The sequence below is a fragment of the Stomoxys calcitrans genome, chromosome 3 (genome assembly GCF_963082655.1).
Source record: "Stomoxys calcitrans chromosome 3, idStoCalc2.1, whole genome shotgun sequence".
NCBI lineage: Eukaryota > Metazoa > Arthropoda > Insecta > Diptera > Muscidae > Stomoxys > Stomoxys calcitrans.
The window spans coordinates 11,461,090-11,483,087 of record NC_081554.1 but is presented as its reverse complement, the minus strand read 5'-3'; the positions used below and the strand labels follow the sequence as shown (position 1 = coordinate 11,483,087).

The following is a 21,998-nucleotide window of genomic DNA, read 5'->3' as shown; positions in this document are numbered from 1 at the left end:
AAATTTTTAGCAGAATCCATGGTGGTGGGTTCCCAAGACCCGGCTCGGCCGAACATAGCACATTTTTATTTGTTTATAATGCCTTTTTACAGTTGTGCGGGTGAAAAGTCGAAGTCAGAACTAGGCTTGAATGATAATAGGCAAACAATTTTTCTTAGATAGCCAGTCTGTTATGTCACCTCTTGAGAACATTTGTGTAAATTTAAAAAACCACCCTCGACTATTGTAGATCTAATATTCTTTAGTAACGATTTCGTACGAGCTTGTGAGAACGTTGAGAAACAAAAAGTCTCCACTTTAATTTTCTTTCTTCAAATTTAAGTTTAAAGCACATTAACCTTCATTTCTACCCCACTTTCGCCATAGTTCTTAAATTGACCCATTTCACAGCGGGAAGATTATGTCAAACTACTAACATGTAAGCCAAGGTTCTTTTGCATACCCACCACAGAGTGATGATAACCGTTGTTACAGCTTTTTGCCAACAAAAATCTCAATCGTGGTTTAATTGCAAACTATAAAAAGACAAACAACGGCTCAATCAGTTTATAGTTCATCAAGTACTTGTTACGCGGCGTGTGTCAACTACGGTAAAGAGTGCGCACTTAAACAAATTATTGGCATGATTGACATTTAAAGGTGTTGCCAGTTGATCCTCCTATGTATCGGAGAAAGTCTTTATTCGTATTTTGGGAAAATTTGATATCTTATGATATTTAATTGCAAACAAACAATTAAGAAACGTTTGGTTTATCTATATGAGTGCGAGGTGTCATAATGAATTTTTTATTTAAAATAAGTGCTTTTGTTGTTGTCATTATAAATGGTAAGTTGGGGAACAATAAATTTGTTTTTTATTAAAAAATTTGTCCACTTTTAAATTTATTGAAAGAGATTTCGATATAGAAAGTTCAATCGAAAGTTATTGTTAGGGTATAGTGGACTTTTTATTCTTTACTTGTGCGCTTTTGTGACTTTAGGTCATATATGAAAAATTGTAATTAAGAATTGGAATGGGAATTAAATTAAACTCGATTTTCGTGGAAAAATGTCTCAAAAATTGGTTTCATACAATATCTCATCAAACCATTTCATGGAAAAGTCCGTCAAAATTTGATTTCCATAGAACATTTTGACAAATTTAGATTTTCACTGAAAAATTTTGTCCAAATTTAATTTTTGCGTGGTTGGTAATTATTTTATGGAAATTTGATCGAAATTATGAATCTCGTATCGCGTTTTCAATTTCGACCAAGAAATAACATCAGCGGACGATGTCAAATGGATGATGGTGTTTTACATTCTATCCCAACTAGGTAGGTTGTGAAGCACACATCTGAATTTGAACACGGCTGTTAAAGAGGATTTGATTCACAAGCTCAATAGAAAACAAGTAAAAAGGCGTTAAGTTCAGCCGGGCCGAACTTTGGATACCCACCACCTCGGGTATATATGTAAACCACCTTTCGTCAAAATCCGGTGCAAAACTCATACCTTATGTCCCATAGCAGAAATATGTGGAGGGGCTTAACTTAACTCTTTGTCCCAAATTTCGGCAACATCGGACAATAAATGCGTGTTTTATGGTCCTAAGACCCCAAATCGGAGGATCGGTCTATATGGCAGATATATCCAAATCTGGACCGATCTGAGCCAGATTCACGGAGGACGTCGGAGGGCCTAAGACAACGCACTGTCCCATATTTCAGCAAAATCGGATAATAAGTGTAGCTTTTAGGGGCCTATGACCCTAAATCGGAGGACGTTGTAGGGCCTAACACAACTCACTGTCTCAAATTATAGCAAAATCGGCTCATAAATGTGGCTTTTATGGGCCTAAGACCCTAAATTTGAGGATCGGTCTATATGGCAGCTATATCCTAATCTGAAGCGATCGGAGCCATATTGACGGAGGATGTCGAAGGGCCTAAGACAACTCACTGTCCCAAATTTCAGCAAAATCGGATAATAAATATGGCTTTTATGGGCCTAAAACCCTAAATCGGAGCATCGGTCTATATGGCAGCTATATCCAAATCTAAACCGATCTGAGCCATATTAACGGAGGATGTTGAAGGGCCTAACACAACTCACTGTCCCATATTTCAGCAAATAGGATAATTTATAGGCCTAAGACCCTAAATCGGCGGATCGGTCTATATGGGGGCTATATCAAGATATAGTCCGATATAGCCCATCTTCGAACTTAACCTGCTTATGGACAAAAAAAGAATCTGTGCAAAGTTTCAGTTCAATATCTCTATTTTTAAAGGCTGTAGCGTGATTTCAACAGACAGACGGACGGACATGTCTAGATCGTCTTAGATTTTTACGCTGATCAAGAATATATATACTTTATAGGGTCGGAAATGGATATTTTGATGTGTTGCAAACGGAATGACAAAAAGAATATATCCCCATCCTTCGGTGGTGGGTATAACAATAAAATCTCACATAATGATACATTTCACATTGCCCGCTGATGATATTTCTTGGTCGAAATTGAAATCGCGATACGGATAGCCAGTCGAATGCTTCTAGCAACATCACACTTTTGCTGACTTTTAAATGATTTTTGCTATGCTATTCTTTGGATAGAAAGCATTAAATAATGTTTTAAAGCCGGACAAAATCCTGCTATGGAATCTCAATAAGATTTTAAGACCGAAAAAAGAAAGCGCAGGCTGATAAATTTGATTTTAATATATATTTTCAAAATTTGACCTTCATAGAATTGATAGGAATTGAATTTAGATGAAAGTTTTGTCAAAATTTGGTTTTTAAAACGGTAAGTGTGTATTCAAACGGCCTTATTCACAAAACTCTATGAAGCCTTAAAATAGATTTATTTGACAGCGAATACCTATGCACTAATTTCGTCATTCTATTTGTAACTCCTCGAAATATTCGTCTAAGACCCCATAAAGTATATATATACTTGATCGTTATAACATTTCATGTCCATCTAGCCATGTCCGTCCGTCTGTCTGTCGAAAGTACGCTAGCTTTCGAAGGAGTAAAGCTAGCCGCTTGAAATTTTTCACTAATACTTTTTATTAGTGTAGGTGGGTTGGGATTGTAAAAGGCCCAAATCTATCCATGTTTTGATATAGCTACCATATAAAACGATCTTGGATCTTGTTCTACTTCCAACAACTGTGCTAAGTATGGTTTAAACTGGTCCATAATCTTATACAGCTGCCATATTAACCGATCTGGGATCTTGACTACTTGAGCCTCTAGAAGGCCCAATTCCTATCCGATTTGGCTGAAATTCGGCATGACGTGTTTTGTTATGTCTTCCAACAACTGTGCTAAGTATGGTTCAAATCGGTTCATAACCTGATATAGCTGCCATATAAACCGATCTGGGCGTAATTATTATCCGATTTGGTTGATTCAACCCGGCTGAACTTAGCACGCTTTTACTTGTTCTTTATAGTTTCCGCTTCTTTATAGTTGTTATGAGTTCTGCAGTAATGGTTACTTTCAAAATTTGCTCCATCAGCATGTTTCCCTTATGTTCTAAAAAACCCCGTTTATACTGCTCATTAAATCCGGATTTAAGGCTCTCGTCAGCTGATTTTATAAAGGGAAAACAGATGATCAAGTCAAAAAAAGCAAAGTAAAGGGGAGTAAGCTTTTACTTTGCTTTAGCAAAGCCGAACATTTGCATTAGCCGAATTTAGAATAGTGTTCCATGTCTTTCACCACTTGATCTTTCCTTTTGGTCGTCTCGGTTTGGGTGTACCACATTGATCGCCTTCAAAAGACTTCTTCGCTGGATCTTTTTCATTCATTGTGACAATATGACCTATTTTGATTGGTTTTATTATCTAACGCCGTCACGCAGCTCATACAGTTCGTGGTTTATACGACGCCGAATCTTTCTCTCAAACACTCCAAGCACTTCCTCGTCTGCTTTCACAAGTACCCACACCTCGGATCCATATAACAACACACGGGTAGAAAGTATCAGTGTCTTGTATAGTGTAATCTTCGTCTGTTAAGAGGTGGCCTTTTTTTAAACTGCTTGCTTAATCCAAAGTAGCATATGTTTGCCAGTATTATTCTTCGCTTTTTTTCAAAACTAGTGTCATTCGTTTGTAGAATCCACCAGAGTCGAGGTTTTTAAGTCGGAGTCCGACTCCGAACCGCTCTCCGACTTTATACTCCGAGGGTCAAACTTCGCATCCCTGGTCTTTCGTTTTGGGTACGGAGGTGCCGAGGTAAATAAAGTTGCTGGCTATCTCAAAATTGTGGTTCCCAACTTTCTCCATTTTGGTATCTGCTCGTGTGTATAAGGCGTTGTGGGAGTTGATACCATCCATTTTGTCTGCCAGACCCACTTTACCCGGATTCTTTCAAAGGCCGCAGTTATTACTTCCGGTTATCTCATTTACTTTAGGTTCTAATCTTTCACATAGTACGCTCGAAAGTATGTTGTATGTTATGGGGAGGAGGTTTATTCCTCTGTAGTTGGCACATTCCGTCTTGTCTCTTTTCTTGTGTACGGGACATAGTATGCAGAGGTTCCAATCATCGGGTATACGTTCTTCTAGCCAGATCGCTTAGACTAGCTAAGGCTAAGGCCTTATCAGCTTGTCTCCTCCGGTTTTAAGTAGTTTAGCGGGCAACCTTTCAGCTCCTTCTGCCTTGTTGTTCTTCAGTGGGGCCACTGGCACTTGGACCCCACTGTGACTAGGAGGTAAACTTTCTATATCATCATCAGGGATTGGATTTGCGGTAACCTCTTTGCAACCATCGTGGGACACTAGCAGTTGAAAAACTGTTCTTTCCATATACCAAAAACACTATCTGCATTGGTTACCACATTTCCTTCTCCTCTCATCCATCGGAGTAATGCTGGAGACAAGGTGTTTCAATCTCCGACCAACCACAAATCTATAGCCAAATTCATGCCTCGTGTCTTCGTAAGGTGAGTCCTTATTTTGTTTCTCAGAGTAATCCTTATAGTTTTCCGGGCGCGATTTACTGGACCAGCGCCTTAACCGCAACGTTTCTATGGAGTCGTACATGTATCCCTCGATGTCGCGAGCTGCTTGCTCCATGAACTGACGATCGCTTCCAGCCTGCCTTAACATGAGAGCGAGCTTTACTCCTCCAAATTGTGTACTCCATGAAATATTTTTGTGATAGGCACCAAAAAAAGATAAACTTTGAACTGATCATAAATCTCGTTGGTAGATCAGCGACATTTACTAGTGGTTATTTAATTTGGAAATACGTTCTCCAGTGGTAGTCGCAATATACTCCTCAGTAGCTCTTTTTAACTTCACTAGGTCCTACTAAATACTATATATATTTACTATTCTCTCATATCAATGAATTCAGTCTGGTAAAAGATTTAAGCTCAATGATAAGCGACCTTCTTTTATACGCCGAGTCCGAACGCCGTGCCGCATAGCGACACCACTTGGTAGACTTGGTAAGGGCATAACTAAAAAAATTGGTGGACTGCTATGGAGAAAAAGTGGAACATAAAGACCATACAATAGGTTCAGAGAACATGTTGTCTTGGCATAGGCGGAGCGATGAGGACCATGCCCACTAGGGCACTGGAGACTATTCTAGATATCCGACCCATTGACATACAGATTAAGTGTGCGGCAGCCACTGCGGCTATGAGACTTTAGGCGATGGGAGAATGGATTGAGGATGGGAGCAGCTCATACCACCGCGGTATAATCGAGGCGACGATAGGAAACCTGGAAGCAAGGGAAGAGGTTTCCGATCGGATACCTGAGTTGAACCTTGAAGTCGAGTGAGAGGCACTGCTGCCGTCGGCACAGTCTTGGATTGCCGGAACCCTAGTATTGCAATCTGGAAGATCATTTTACACGGATGGATCAATGCTAGAGGACGGAGTGGGCCTGGGGGTATACATTGAGAACCCAGGGACTGAGATCTGTTTTACACTGCCTGACCATAATACGGTCCTGCAGGTGGTCCTGCCTGACCATAATACGGTCCTGCGTGAAGTTGTGTGGTACTAACGCGAGGACGTCGAGTGTGAACATCTTTACCGACAGTAAAATTGCCATAAGGGAATAACAACCAGGACGGTAAGGTCACGAACGGAGTAAGGGGAAATGAAAAGGCAGACGATTTGGCGGTGAAGGCCTGTGGGGGGATCCAGATCGTGAGAAGACGAGGCTATTACTGAAAGCTCACTTATGTAAAATCGATGCAGCAAGTGATTGCATATGTAGGGCATGCGGGGAAGATGATGAGACGTTGGAGCATTTCCTTTGTCATAGCCCGGCTTTCGCGTCCAACAGATACCGGTACTTAGGTGGAGACTCAATACCAGACATGAACCAACTTAGGGGAGTGGTATTGAATACAATTAAGGATTTTGTAAGTAGCACGGAATTTATACTTTTTAGAGCGCACAACAAGCCGATTGCTGGGTTAGGAGTATGTCCATAGTGGCATGGGGCGGATTAATATCTGCACCCTCTTTTCAACCTAACCTAACCTTAGGGGATAACTATCGTAGACAAATTTTTGTTGGGTCCTGGTCACTGTAAAAATCGTTTTGGGATGGAACTCTATCCCGAAACTTGAACTCATAAATATTTGAGAATATTCATATTTTACTTTCAAGTACCCTTCATTTTCGCCCCATATTGTCCGCGGGGGAATTCTTGAAAGTAGGGGCTTTTGAACACCAAATTTTGAAATATAAAAGCTCATAGTCGCGATTGTGCAAAATGTCCATTTAGTGGGTTGTTAAGAGTGTGATTAGGATGTCAAATTTCAACTCCCATTAAGTTCTAATTTAGATCGGGATTAAGTCATATGCTCGTTAGGAAAGGTTTTTAGGGACCGGGGGTTTCCATATATTAGTTTGGGTTTTAATTTTAAGCATTGTGGTACAGCAGAAACGTTTTTGAAAACGTTTGGTTTGTTTGGTAATTAAACCCAAAACCCTGGCATGAGTAATCCCAGTTCAATACCATCTTAGTTACTGGGGTATCATGGGGCAGGCCTTTCCGGATATTGAAATAAAGAAACCCTATTTACGCTTTTTTAAAAATTGGTTCAGTCGTTTTTAAGTAAAGGTGGGTATTAAGTTCGTTCACTGTAGAAATCCTCAAAAAAGCGTTTTTCCAATAAAAAGACATATAGGCAACACTCCCATCAATGTTTAACCACCAGCATTATGGTGAATTGTGTTGTTTGCGTAGTGTTATCACGATTGTTATTTATATAAAAGAAAATTAATGAAAAATTTGAAAATCGTTTCGTTCATGCTTTTAATGAATGTAAAATTTTGACTCAATAAAGAACTCAATAAAGAAATTGTTTTCACAATTTTTTTTTATTACTTTTTTATATGGAGTTTCACTGTGAAACTGAAGTTAATAACCACCTTAACAGGACACACAACTTTTTACATCCACTACCGTGGCGGAAAACTTAGAAGTTCGCCTATGAGGCTGAATGTCTGATCTCGAATCCTGGTGAGAACATTAAGCACAGTACATCTGTTGTTATCCGCTTCTAATTCTGGCGATATCTGTAAGGTATTATGTCAAAGAGGTGTTGTCGTGCAGCACGCCGTTCGGCTCTAAAAATAAGGTCTCTTATCATTGTGCTTAAACTGAAAGCAAAATTGATACCAAATGTGGTTATTTCGATACCATATGGTCTTGGTAATGGAGCAACCTCGTATGGCATCAAGCCAATACCTTTACCAATAATGGTATGGATAAAATATTGAACGATTAGTATGGGATCAGATTTATTCCCAAACAGGTATTGCTATTAATACCAAACTGTTATTGACTTCACTACCAAACCGATATAGCTCCTTTGTCTGGTATTGAATTAACACTAAATGGTATTAAAAATAATGTGAATAAAATAATACCAGCAAGAATTGGGAAAGTATCCCCCTTTTTTCTATCAAAGTTAACTTGAATCGATTAGCACTCATTTCTAGGTGAGAAGCTTGTCTTAATGAAATTGTCGTCAGCAAATTTGCGGCAAAAGATACGTATTGTATATTCCAGGTCGATTTCGGCATGCCTGTAGGTTTCGCAAATCAGCTCATACTTAATACCTTACTTCGATTTATGGTCTTTAGCAACTAGAAGCTGAAACTTTTATCAGATTGGTCTGAAATATAATAGGCATAGAGAAAAAAGGTCTGTGGAGGGTGGGCTAAGCACCCCAGATGTTCATCGTTTTTGATTAAATTTGCTAATTTAATTACTTTTCAAAGGGCTCCTCCAGAAAACTGAACTGGCTTCGCTAATGATAATAGGTTAAGTTCTCATATGCTCTACAAATACGGTTCAGATTAGATATATCCTTTATATAGAGTGAACCCTCGATTTTAGGTAGAAGCTAATTTTTATACCCTCCACCATAGGATAAGGGTATACATATTTCGTCATTCTGTTTGTAACACCTCAAAATATGCGTCTGAGGCCCCATAAAGTATATATATTCTTGATCGTCATGCCATTTTAAGGCGATCTAGTCATGTCCGTCTGTCCGTACGTCCGTCTGTCCGTACGTCCGTCTGTCCGTCTGTCCGTACGTCCGTCTGTCCGTCCGTCTGTCGAAAGCACGCTAACTTTGGAAGGAGTAAAGATAGCGGCCTCTAGAGGGCGTAAATGCGCCGTTTAGAGGGCGCAATTTTCGTCCGATTTGACTGAAATTTTATTCCAACAAATTATTACTTCCAACAACTGTGCTAAGTATGATTCAAATCGGTCCATAATCCGGTAAAACTTTCATATAAACCGATTTTGGATCTTGACTTCTTGAGCCCATGGAGCGCGCAATTCTCATCCGATTTGGCTGAAATTTTGCATGAAGTGTTTTGTTATGAGTTCCAATAACTGTGCTAAGTATGGCGCAAATCGATACATAACCTGATAACGCTGCCATATAAACCGATGTGGGATCTTGACTTCTTGAGCCTCTAGAGGGCGCAATTCTCATCCGATTTGGAATAAATTTTGCACAACGGCTTCTATAATGACATTCAACATACGTGTCTAATATGGTCTGAATCGATCTATAGCTTGATACAGCTCCCATATAAACCTATCTCCCGATTTTGCTTCTTGAGCCCCTACAAAACGCAATTCTTATCTGAATGAACTGAAATATTACACAACGACTTCTACAATGTTCAGCATTCATTTATGGTCAAAATCGGACTTTAACTTGATATATCTGCAATAGCACAACAGTTCTTATTCAATATTCTTTGTTTGCCCAAAAGGAGATACTGCGCATTAAACTCGACAAATGCGATCAATGGTGGAGGGTATATAAGATTCGGCCTGGCCTAACTTAGCACGCTCTAACTTGTTTTTACTCAATTCTTTTTTAAGTACTAATGCCTAATAAACAAAGCTCAGAAAGGTAAAGAAAAATCATACCCAACTTGAGTTCCTTAGCTCCTAAAAATGCCCGTACAAAACAAGTTTCAGATATGTTCCTTAATTAATATAGTCACTGTATAAACCAAATCCCTAATTTGACTTCTTCAAACTCGTAGAAGAATCATTCATAGAATCTTTGGTGGTGGGCATAACATTTTTTTCGTGTACCACCCAAGAATCATAGCGATGTGTAATGCATGCAATCTCAAAAGGTTTTTGGAGTGTTTTGTTATGACCTATAGACTTCATTTTTGTAATATTAAATTGAAAATATAATAATTTATGAAATTAGTCATTCAATGTGAATAAATTAATCAATTCATGCTTTTGCGAATGACAAGCAAAAGCAGCATCAATTTGATTAAGAGTCTGAAGGCATTACAAAGTGCATTTTTTTAGAAAGCACTTTAATTTTTGTGAACAAATATCTGTTGAACATTAGGGAGGATTGATAATATTGTTGCCAACAAATGTAATATTCAACAGATTTGGACATTTTCTTCATCAAATTTTAAAAAAAACTCAATTTTTTTAATAAATTTTTTTTTTTTCATTTTGTAAGAAAATCAAAAAAATAATTAGTTTTCTACAAAATAATGTAAATTTCGACAAAATTATCTTAAAAAGAAATTTTTAGTGTTAACGAAATTTTCCATGTCAATCAGGACTCACTAATAGAAGGTTACTTCTGTTATAAATATTTTGCCCATGAACATTCCATTAATGAACAGGGACACAGTTTTCACATACCAACGAGTGGTGTACTATTCAAGTTTAAGCTCAATGATAAGGAGCCTCTTTTTTAAAGCCGACACTTCTATGGGCCGAAGTTTTTACATGGCAAGGTACCTCACAAATGTCGCCAGCATTAGGAGGGGATAACCACCGACGAAATTGCCGACATCAAAAATTTGAAAGGCCAAATTGGAGGCCACCGTAGCCCTGAGGTTAGCATGTCTGCCTTTGAAGCTGAACGCCTGAACGCTGGCGACATTTGTGAGGTACTTTGCCATGTAAAAACTTCTCCCCAAAGAGATGTCGCTCTGCAGCACGCCGTTCGGATTCGGCTATAAAAAGGAGGTTCCTTATCATTGAGCTTAAAATTGAATCGGATAGCACTCACTAATTTGTGAGAAGTTTACCCCAGTTACTTAATGGAACGTTCATGGGTAAATTTGCATTGCATTTGCAAAGTAAGAATGTAAAAAAGGAACAAGATGACATCCTGAATGGCAAGTACTATCAAAAATTAAAAAAAAAATTATGCCGGCTTATCGATATCCGCAACCTTCTTTAGTAAATTCTGTGTTTGAATGAATTTCTTAGTTTAACGGTCCACCCCATGATACATTCTCAAGATTGCATTTAAATTGAATGCTTCCCCAAAAATAACATCTTTTGCCTTTCTTGCTGAAAGGGGCTGAAATTGTCACCAATTTTAATTTGGTGTTCGATAAGAAAAGACGTTAGTGGCACGCAAGGTTATTCTGATACAAGTGCGGAGATAAATTGTATCTTGTTGGGAAGCAGCGAAATGTCGGTTGATACCATACACTGTTTGTGCAATATAATTAGCCCATGTCGCAATGAATTGGCTACAACTTTTATTTTGGTACAATGGCTAGTAACGGCCATTTCAACTATTTTGAATACTGTGCGGCCAGTGTTAAGTTTCTGTAAAATATTTTTTTGTGCTACGCCTTAAGCCAAATTTAAAATTTTAAATAATATGTTTTGCTTATGATTTGTTTAGTTGGCATTAGGGCTCAAGTGGAACTGAACGAAGAGGACTATAATGACACCTGGATGTATATGCCCGATGGTGATGGGCAACCTCAGGTGGCCTATTTGGTTGAGCCACCTCCTGAGGATAATCGCAATGAAGTGCCGCAGATTATACAATTTGAATACTATGGAAGGTAAGAAGTTATTTAAAATCTCTTAATAAACAGATAACACAATGGTATAACCATAAAGTAGGTAGATGCATAATGGCAGTGAAATTCTAGACAATTAGGCTGCCCTATTTCCAACAACTAAAATTGGGGGGGTAGAAAGTAGAGCTGGCAAACTATCGATAATCGCAACGTTCGATATTTTCGATAGTTTTAATAATAAATATCGATAGTATCGATACTATCGTTAATTTCCCATCACCTATTTCAAACAAAAATGAGAAGTAAAAATCAGGAGATCGATTTATATAGAAGAAATATCTATGCGCAGACCAGATAAAACCAAGGTTAATAAAGTCAGTTTAAAGTCATGAGTGAAACCATTGTATAAAATGTTAGTCCAATCTAATGAAAATTGCGCCCTCTATAGGCGCTATGTATCTTAAAGGATACATTCAGTATCGGATTGCTTATTTTTGTTTAGTTTTGCAAAAAAGTAAACTTTTGCTATGGTATCCATCGGACAAATATCAATCGATATTCAGCCAATAAAAAAATATCGATAGTATCGATAGTGCCATCGATATTTTGCCAGCTCTAAGAGAAAGAGGGTTTTAACGAAACGTGAAGTGATTTGGAACTTTTTATATTTTTACGGTGATCAAGAATCCGCTTAATTGAAAACAGCAAAATATAAATATTTTTTTTTTATACCCTCCACCATAGGATGGGGGTATACTAATTTCGTCATTCTGTTTGTAACTCCTCAAAATATTCGGCCAAGACCCAAAAAAGTAAATATATTCTTGATCGTCATGACATTTTATTTCGATCTAGCCATGTCCGTCCGTATTTCTGTAGAAAGTACGCAAACTTTTGAAGGAGTAAGGCTAACCTCTTGAATTTATGAACAAATACTTCTTATTAGTGTAGGTCAGTTGGGATTGTAAATGGGCCAAATCGGTCCATGTTTTGATTTAGCTCCCATATAAACCGATCTTGGATTGTGATTTCTTGAACCACTAGAGGGCCCATTTCTTATCCGATTTGGCTGAAATTTTGCATGCGGTGTTTTATTATGACTTCCACCAACTGTGCTAAGTAGGGTTGAAATCGGTTCATAACCTTATATAGCTGTCATATAAACCTATCTGGGGTCTTGACTTCTTGAGCCACTGGAGGGCACAATTATTATCCGATTGAGCTGATGTGTTTTTTTATGACTTCCAACTACTGTGATAAATATGGTTCAAATCATTTTGTAACCTGATATAGCTGCCTTATAAACCTATCTGGGATCTTGAACTCTTGAGCCTCTAGAGGGCCCAATTCCTATCCGATTTGGCTGAAATTCGGCATGATGTATCTTGTTACGATTTCCAACAACTGAGCTAAGTTTGGTTCAAATCGTTTCATAAGTTGATGTAGCTGCCATATAAACCGATATAGGATCTTGACCTCTTGATCCTCTAGAGGGCCCAATTCCTATTCGATTTGGCTGAAATTCGGCATGACGTGTTTTGTTATGTCTTCTAACAACTGTGCTAAGTAGGGTTCAAATCGGTTCATAACCTAATATAGCTGCGTGACCTTGACTTCTTAAGCCTCCAGAGGGCGTGTTTATTATCCGATTTTGTACAACGGCTTTTCCAATAATTTTCAACATACGTGTTATTACAGTTTGAACATATATGCTTTGCTCGAAATTTCATACTGGTTTCTAATAATTTTTCTCTTTCCAGTTCAAATCCTTCGGAGCCTGTGGTCAGCAATGTGTGGTTAAACGAAGAGGGAATTACTCGCCACAAACGTGATACTTGGGAAGAAATGGCTGAAAAATTCAATCCTGCTTTGGATACAAAAATTTTGGTACATGGTTGGAAGTCGAGCACACAAAGTAATTCCATACAATCGATTCGAGGAGGTTATATAAAAAGGGGTCATGTCAATGTTTTTGGTAAGTTCTGTAAAGGATGTGAAAAAAAAAAATGAAAGAAGGAAAATTAAATTTCCTCAAAAATGAAATTGGATGGGTTACAAAACCAAAATAGAAGATGTACCGGAATTTTGAAAATTTTCTTCTTTAAATAACATAAATCTTTAAATAATAAACATATCCAAAAGTGTGAAGGCTCCATGTACTTTGACAATGTCAAATTTGTAGAGATGACCGATGGGTAAATAACCACAAACTGGGTATTTATAATTTTACAGATATTTTGGGTATAAAAACAAACAATTTTTGATGATTTCGTATTCTTTGTATATAAACCTGATCTTCTGATCTCATAAAATCGAATTTTAGTTATGTATAGCCGCTATATAGACCGATCTCCAGACTTAAAGTCTTGAGACAATAATTTTCATTCGATTTCGATGAAATTTTGTACAGTGAGTTCTGGTAGACCCTTATCCATTTCTGTGAAGTGCGGTTCGGACTATATTTGGATATAGCTGCCCTATCGACCAACCACCCGATCTCCCGATATAGGGTATTGAGGCCATGAAAGATCCATTTATTACCCGAATTCGATGAAATTTGTCACAGTGTGTTCTGATAGACCCCTACCCATTCTTTAAATGTGGTACAGATCGGACCATATTTGGAAATAGTTGCCATATAGACCGATCTCCCTGTACCAGAAGTTTGGTATGTAGAATAAAATTTTGCCCTTCAACTAAATTTAGTTGGCATACATTTTAAGCATAGTCAATGGTGGTAGGTCTCCAAGATTCCGCCCGGAACGCTTTCACTTGTTTTAAGTACATGTGTACATCCATGTAATAAAAGATCGATTAAATTGAAAAAATTGCATTTTTTTGGGGGTTTTTATTTTGTTTATGACAAAATAAATGATAGCACTTAAAGATGCTATCCTTAAGGATTTGTATTAGGCAAATTGCTCTATTTAAAGATATGACTGCCATATAATATATCGCCTATAACCCCCTAAATACTTCCTAAGCAACTGCAGGGAGCAATTTTTACCTCATAACTTTATGTATTTGCCGTATAATCTGAACTCAATATTTGAGTTTTTTGAACCTATCCAGCTTGGCTGCAACCTTGCATGTTGGGTATTGCCATGTCTTCTACTATTGAGACCAAGTTTGGTCCAAATGGCTCCAATCTTCATAGAAAGGGATCAAGCTTCCATCAAATCCCATCTTTTATTTTTTTTTTCTTTTATATTTATTACAGCCATCAATTGGAGGGATCAAGCTGATAATATTTACTATCTAAGGCCGGCCCGTTATACTGTACAAGTGGGTCGAGCGGTTGCCAAACTTATTGATCTTTTGGTTGAGGAGAAGAACGCTGATCCCAAACGCATCCACTTGATAGGTCATAGTTTGGGTTCACATATAATGGGCTATGCTGGATCTTATACCAAATATCGAGTTTCAAGAATAACGGGTAAATATTTCTCATACATATTATACATCCCATTCAAAAAAAAAAAAAAACTTTAACTTATTCTAACAGGCTTAGATCCCGCCCGTCCCGCTTTTGAAGACTGCATAGGACCTGAAAATCATTTGGATCACACAGATGCCGAATTTGTAGATGTTATCCATAGTTGTGCTGGTTATCTGGGCTTTAAAAACCCCATAGGACATGCAGATTTCTATCCTAATGGTGGCAGTCCACCACAGCCTGGATGTAGTGAAATTGGGCAAATATTTAGTAAGAGTTTTTTTCAATAAGTTGAATTTTAATTTAAAAAAAATTCTTTATAGCTGGTTGCAGCCATGGAAGATCATATGAATACTATGCCGAATCTATTAACAGCGATAAGGGTTTCTATGCTCTTCCTTGCACTTCACTGTTCGATATCAAGGGTAATAATTGTACAGGTGACAAAATCCTAATGGGTGATCCAATACCACATACGGCGCAAGGTATTTACTATCTAAAGACTTCGGACAAACCTTCATTTGCCTTGGGCATGATTTAAAAACGATTATCGTATATATTCAACTTGTATTAAAATTTCTATTATATTAAAGATCTTTTGTGGAAAATATCTTCGTGGACTATGTGTTTTGTTGGTGAACTTTGGAAACTAGTTTCTTTCTTTTCGCAAACAATTTTTTTTACAGGATTCACTAATAGAAGGTTTGATTGTTGTAAAAGTAGTGAAAAGTCTTCATGCACATTAAAAATTGTCCCAATGCGCCCATTAAAAATACCACAAATAGGAAAATATGAACAAAAAATTAAAGTAAACAAAGAGTAAACTGTCATCCTATATGAAGAAAACTGCTAAAATTTCAAAATATTGTATCCGATATACAATGCATTCGTATATCGGTTTCCTTTCCTGATTCCTTTTCGCTTTTTTATTTAGTGAAACCAGATAGGAACTGCATTTACTAAAGAAGGTTGGGGAATGCAATTAATCATGGCTAATTTGAATGGATTGAAAATATAGTAAATAATAGATGTTTAGGTCAGTTGCCGAAAACAAAAAGTGGAAAGGCCCAATGAACATTTAGGATGTCAAAATGTGCCGATTAAAAATGTCATAAATACGGAAAAAAGGAAAAAGAGAACAAGCTGACATCCTCAATGGCAAGTACTGTTAAAAAAATCAAAACATTTCAAGTCACCTAACATGGCGAAACAATTAAAGGTGCTCTCATTTGTACAACAACCAAAAATCATATGGTGCAAATTGCCATCTTCCCATCAAGCTGATCCACGTTTTGGCAAAAAACGCAAAGAAATTTGCATGCGTGTGTGTATACGTGTGCGTACATGGGCAGAGAAAATGCCAGAAAGAAGATGAAAACAAAGAGAATGCAAACAAAAGTCTGACATCTTAATACCGTCAATCTTATTAAGTTAACCCTGGCAATCCGTCGACATACAATATTTTGAATTTTTGACTGCACTCGCCATTGAGGATGTCAATTTGTTCTCTTAAATTCGTATGCCGGGTATTAACCCATTTATACCCAAAAGCAGGGTATTTATAATTTTGCAGATATCTTGGGTATAAAAACATTTTCCAAACAATTTTTAACGATTTCGTATTCTTTGTATATAAATCTGACCTTTTGATCTCATAAAATCGGATTTTGATATATATAGCCGCTATGTAGACCGATCTCCAAACTTAAAGTCTGGGGCAATAAATTGGTAATTTTTCATCCGATTTTGATGAAATTTGGCACAGTGTGTTGTGGTAGACCCCTTCCCATTTCTGTGAAGTGTGGTTCAGTTCGGACTAGATTTGGATATAGCTGCCCTATAGACCGATCGCCCGATCTCCCGATATAGGGTAAATCATCCATTTATTACCTGAATTCGATGGAATTTGGCACAGTATGTTCTGGTAGACCCGAATCCAATTCTGTTAAATGTGGTCCAGATTGTACCTATCCCCCGATATAGTGTAATGAGCCTATAATAGGAGCATTTTTCATCCTATTTCGATGAAATTTGACACAGCGAGTTCTGGTAGACCTCTAAACATTTTTTTTTAATATAGTCCAGATAAGACCATATTTGGGTAAAGCTGCCATATACACCGATCTCCCGATATAGAGCATTGAGCCCATAAAAGAAGCATTTTTCATCCGATTTGGATGAAATTTGAAACAGTGCATTTTGATAGACCTCTACACTCGTTTGTTGACTATCGTCCAGTTTGGACCATAGTTAAAACTGGGCCAGAACTCGCTGTGCCAAATTTCATTGAAGTAGGATGAAAAATGCTCCTTTAACATGCTCATTACATTATATTGGGAGATCGGCTATATCCATATCTACACATTGCAACTTAGGTAATAAAATATTGAAAGGTAAGACATCGGAATGTTTACTTCCCTATCTGGTTTGAAGAAAGGAGCTGAAATACTTGGGCCTTGTTCTACATTCGAACTTTGAGCTGGAAAAGGAATACGTAAGAAAAAAAAACTGTAAGGTTTATTATTTAGGAAGGTGCTCTCTATCATGCTTTTGGTTGTGTAAACATTTCATATTGATTTCTTATAAACTGTTTTTATATTGTCTTGAGATCCTTTTTATACCCTCCACCATATGATGGGGTATATATATTTCGTCATTTCGTTTGTAACACCTCGAATTATGCGTCTATGTATATATATTAAGTACATATATTTTTGATCGTCGTGACATTTTAAGTGGAACTAGCCATGTCCGTCCGTCCGTCTAAAGCACGCTAACTTTTGAAGGAGTAAAGTTAGCCGCTTGAAATTTAGTACAAATACTTCTTATTAGTGTTGGTCAGTTGGGATTGTTAATGGACCAAATCGGTCCTTGTTTTGATATAGCTGCCATATAAACCGACCTTGGGTCTTGACTTCCTGAGCCTCTAGAGGGTGCAATTCTCGTTGGATTTGACTGACATTTTGCACGTAGTGTTTTGATACCATTTTCAACAAATGTGCTAAGTATGCCTTATAAAGGGTGATTTTTTTGAGGTTAGGATTTTCATGCATTAGTATTTGACAGATCACGTGGGATTTCAGACATGGTGTCAAAGAGAAAGATGCTCAGTATGCATTGACATTTCATCATGAATAGACTTACTAACGAGCAACGCTTGCAAATCATTGAATTTTATTACCAAAATCTGTGTTCGGTTCGAAATGTGTTCAAATTTTGACAAATTTTGTTCAGCGATGAGGCTCATTTCTGGTTGAATGGCTACGTAAATAAGCAAAATTGCCGCATTTGGAGTGAAGAGCAACCAGAAGCCGTTCAAGAACTGCCCATGCATCCCGAAAAATGCACTGTTTGGTGTGGTTTGTACGCTGGTGGAATCATTGGATCGTATTTTTTCAAAGATGCTGTTGGACGCAACGTTACGGTGAATGAACACATTTCGAACCGAACACTGATTTTGGTAATAAAATTCAATGATTTGCAAGCGTTGCTCGTTAGTAAGTCTATTCATGATGAAATGTCAAAGCATACTGAGCATCTTTCTCTTTGACACCATGTCTGAAATCCCACGTGATCTGTCAAATACTAATGCATGAAAATCCTAACCTCAAAAAAATCACCCTTTAGCTGCCTTATAAACCGATCTCGGGTCTTGACTTCTGGAGCTTTTAGAAGGCGTAATTCTTATCCGATTTGGCTGTAATTTTGCACGTGGTGTTTTGTTATGACTTCCAATAACTGTGCTAAGTATGGCGTAAATTGGTATAGAACCTGATATAGCTGCTATATAAACCGATCTGGGATCTTGACTTCTTGACCATCTAGAGGGCGCAATTCTCATCCTATTAGGCTACAATTTTGTACAACAGCTTCGCGCATAGCCTTCAACATACGTGTGCAATATGGCCTGAATCGATCTATAGCTTGCTACAGTTCCCATATAAACCGATGTCCCGGTTTTGCTTCTTGAGCTCCTGCAAGGTGCAATTCTTATCCGAATTGACTGAAATATTATCCAATGACTTCTACAATGTTCAGCATTCAATTTATGATCCGAATCGGACTATAACTTGTTTCTTTGAAGATAAAGTGAAGTTGATATCTTTAAATGAGTTTTCTGCAGAATCATTTTTTTTTTTTCATACGTGGGCGAATGTTAAAAATCTGCTCCTTTGTTACTGAATAATTGTGGAAAAATATAGGGACCTGATTTTTTGCTTTAATGATTCATAATTTGACATAGTAGTTGGGGACAGTAGGAATCACAAAGATGTCAACTTTATCTCTTTAGTTCAACTTTGAAATGAAATAAATCAGCACTTTACTTTCTTATTAAATGGCTATTAAACATTTTATGACTTATTTTATTAATGAAAGAAAACAGAATGTTATTTTAAATAAATAATAAATTAAATATCAGTTACAAGCATGTGGCGAGATTTAAGATGCCATTTTAGGGTATCACATCAGTTCTGACAATGGTAGTGCGGGAATTTCTATGGCCATTCATAAGGATATCTTCGGGCCGTGGTTTGATTTCATAATGCACATAGCCATCAACATCATCTAGCTCTTTGGAACTAAATTTGGCCAATAAGGTGCCGCGTCCAGCGTAGGGCGGTATATATTTGAAAGTTGAGGCAGCTGTGCCACCCACAGGTATTTCGGCAATCTATGGAAACAAATAAAGTATGCAGGTAATCATCGTATGACAAACTGTACATTAATTTCTTACCTTAAACCGTAATGGTTTCTCAATGCCCGGACCCTCAATGTGGAATATGCCTTTTCTCACTGGTATGGGCAAGGGATTGCTTAGCCTAACAATTACATCCACTGGCTGTCGCGATACAATATCCCCTTGGAATTTAAATTTAATGTCAGGTTTACGCACTCGAAAATCATCCATGGCATAGTATTCGTAATCGGTGTCTCTGACCTTGGCGGCACAGGATATATTGAAAGTGGCCTGTAAATATCATGAATTTTCTCAAATTGTTTCAAATTATCTCCCTCAAATGCCTACCTGGGCAGAAAGTTTTTTAAAGTAATCCTCGAACTCAACTGGCATACGCACAAATTCAGTGGTTTCCGGTTCCAGGACAATCTCAAAAGGCATTGCTTTGACAGCCTCATTGCTGATGCCAGTGTATAAAGCCGATTCACAATTAAGTTGTCCCACTGCCGTGTAGGTCTTCTCCTTCGATTTGTTGGTAACACTCAGAACAATTGCAAAGGACTCGCCTACCTTGATGTCATCCTTTAGTTGCATTTCAAATTCTACCTCGTTGAAGGTATCATTCAAATAGTAACGGCTAAAGGCATGGCGGGATTGTTTCAAAGCCTTTAAGGTGACATTGCGTTCCTCATCACTCTTTTCGGCATATTTGTAGCTGTCGGTTATATCTTCACGCTCCCATTTCAATACAGCCTTGGTGCTGATATAGTGTCCTATGGCTAGAGTGTCTTTGCGCAGTAATTTTATGGGCTGGAATGGGCCATTGTAGCGCCAATAGACCTTGTCAGCATTTACCTCGGCATAGACGAAGCCACAGTCAAAAGGTCTCAAAATTTCGCCATTCTTTACCGCAGCTACGGGAGCGGGACCCAATCTATACATATTATCGGAGGCTTCTTGGGGAGTGGCATCCACTGCCTGCCAGCCATCATAGGTAATGCCATTTTGACCCACTCCCAAGTCAGGGCGGGTCATCCATACCTCATTCCATACATGATAATTCCATATGGAATCTGTGGTCTCGGCATCCAATTTCTTATTGTTCTGATCAATAAAAATGTCCACGGTCAAGGAGGCCTGAGTGTCATGGGCTGATGAATAACAGGTGATTATTCTTGAGGGTATGCCCAAGGTGCGAGCTACGGTAGTTAAGACACCTGCAAAGTTCCAACACTGGGCAAACTTGACCGGTTTTTGCGTCTTGTAGAATTGTTGTAAAATCTCAGTAGAGCCAATCCATTTTGTGGGTGCTATACCGCCCGAGAAATCCTCGGTCCAATTACCCATAAGCACACCATCATCATCCACTGAATTAACAGCTGCCGACAGGGCTCTGGCAACCCTGATGGGATCACCTCTATAAGCCGGTGGTATGCGCCCCACCGTGCCCAATAGTTTTATGGAGCACTCCAAAACATGTCTCTCAAATTGCCCCAATTTCCATACAGAGGGCCTCAAGCGATTGTAGGAACCTCTCCAAATGAGGGTGGTATCATGCATAACATATTCCTTGCGCTGCTCTCTATCTGGCATATAGACTTGATCATCGCGACACCAGGGATTGAACAACACATACATGGGCACTGGCAGCGAGAAGGATTTGGAACCATCTCCCATTAGCTTGGTATCTATGTCCATTTTCCACTCAGCTACAGGGCATGTGGCAGCGGGTTTTATTAGAACGGTTAAAGTGTTTGCCTCATGCTCCTCAATACCGGCACCCCATTCCAGAGGATCTCCCAGAAAATCAATGCCATCACGTGGCACTAAACCAATTAATGTGCCATGACCAGGATTGGGCTTTTTATCATCGGCCACGGTAAAGATAAAACTAATGGCATCACGACTAGGACTAAAGGCACGATCGAAATTTAAGCGTAATCTAAAAGGTTCGCCGCGACGAACTATGAGCGAATCATTGGCGGCAAAAAAGTGATCGGTGTGATGCTCATCATGATTTTCTTCACGGTATAAATCAACACTGATGACTCGTAGTACAGCATTGGAACCAGAATCTGAAAAGGAAGGGAAGGAAATTGAGAAAAATAGAATTATAAAACAAATAAAAATTGTGGAGACTTCTCCCATATCATAAAGTGGACCTCATTTTTATACAAAATCAAACAGAGTGCTACTGTGGACTATCACATTTTTTAGCCAAACCACATTGTAAGGCGATCTAATGTACGTACCAGACATCCCATAGGTCTGTCTGTTTGTTATTAATTTTATAGTCACCAACAAAAAATTTTAAACATCTGTTTTATTGTGCTCTTGTGAATATTTTGGCAATTCCTCTTCTAAAATGAACAAATGGATTAAATAGTAGGTTTTATTATTATTAATTTATAGCCTTTTCCTAAAAACAGTGGCGTCTATGATTGACAATAAAATTGAGAAGGCCGTTTTGTGGGCGTGAGAGAAATTACTTTGTGACAAAATAAGAAACAAAGAAAAAAATCATAGAAAATGTTTTTTATACCATACACCGCCACTGTGGTATTATAACTTGGCGC

At 38.1% G+C, this 21,998-nt stretch overlaps 2 protein-coding genes across 4 annotated transcripts in view; one reads left to right on the top strand and one right to left on the bottom strand.

The window, feature by feature from the left end:
* The first annotated feature begins 665 nt into the window (after positions 1-665).
* On the top strand, positions 666-15,354 carry LOC106084493 (inactive pancreatic lipase-related protein 1). Of its 2 annotated transcripts, none has more exons than XM_013248202.2 (6): positions 666-826; positions 11,185-11,350; positions 13,069-13,283; positions 14,529-14,744; positions 14,814-15,014; positions 15,068-15,354. In XM_013248202.2, exons 1-6 carry the CDS (start codon positions 778-780, stop codon positions 15,283-15,285), a joined length of 1,065 nt encoding a protein of 354 aa, XP_013103656.2. In that variant the 5' UTR covers positions 666-777; the 3' UTR covers positions 15,286-15,354. The 2 variants fall into 2 exon arrangements, with proteins under 2 accessions (XP_013103656.2, XP_013103655.2); XM_013248201.2 differs by lacking the exon at positions 666-826 and adding an exon at positions 10,932-11,107.
* Positions 15,355-19,185: 3,831 nt separating this feature from the next.
* The window catches only part of LOC106084483 (annulin), a 51,562-nt gene continuing 48,749 nt past the window's right edge, over positions 19,186-21,998 (bottom strand). For both annotated transcript variants that reach the window (XM_059364809.1, XM_059364810.1), the window contains exons 2-4: positions 19,771-21,497; positions 19,480-19,713; positions 19,186-19,416 (exon numbers count right to left, since the gene is read on the bottom strand). In XM_059364809.1, coding sequence (XP_059220792.1) covers positions 19,198-19,416; positions 19,480-19,713; positions 19,771-21,497 — 2,180 coding nt within the window. In that variant the 3' untranslated portion in view covers positions 19,186-19,197. The remainder of the gene's footprint in view (positions 19,417-19,479; positions 19,714-19,770; positions 21,498-21,998) is intronic.

Coding starts and splice junctions, on each gene's coding strand:
- LOC106084493 (XM_013248201.2), top strand. CDS start 10,966: ATGTCGGTTGATACCATACACTGTTTGTGCAATATAATTAGCCCATGT. Junction 14,745..14,813: donor TCGAGTTTCAAGAATAACGG/GTAAATATTTCT, acceptor TTATTCTAACAG/GCTTAGATCCCGCCCGTCCC. Junction 15,015..15,067: donor TGAAATTGGGCAAATATTTA/GTAAGAGTTTTT, acceptor AATTCTTTATAG/CTGGTTGCAGCCATGGAAGA.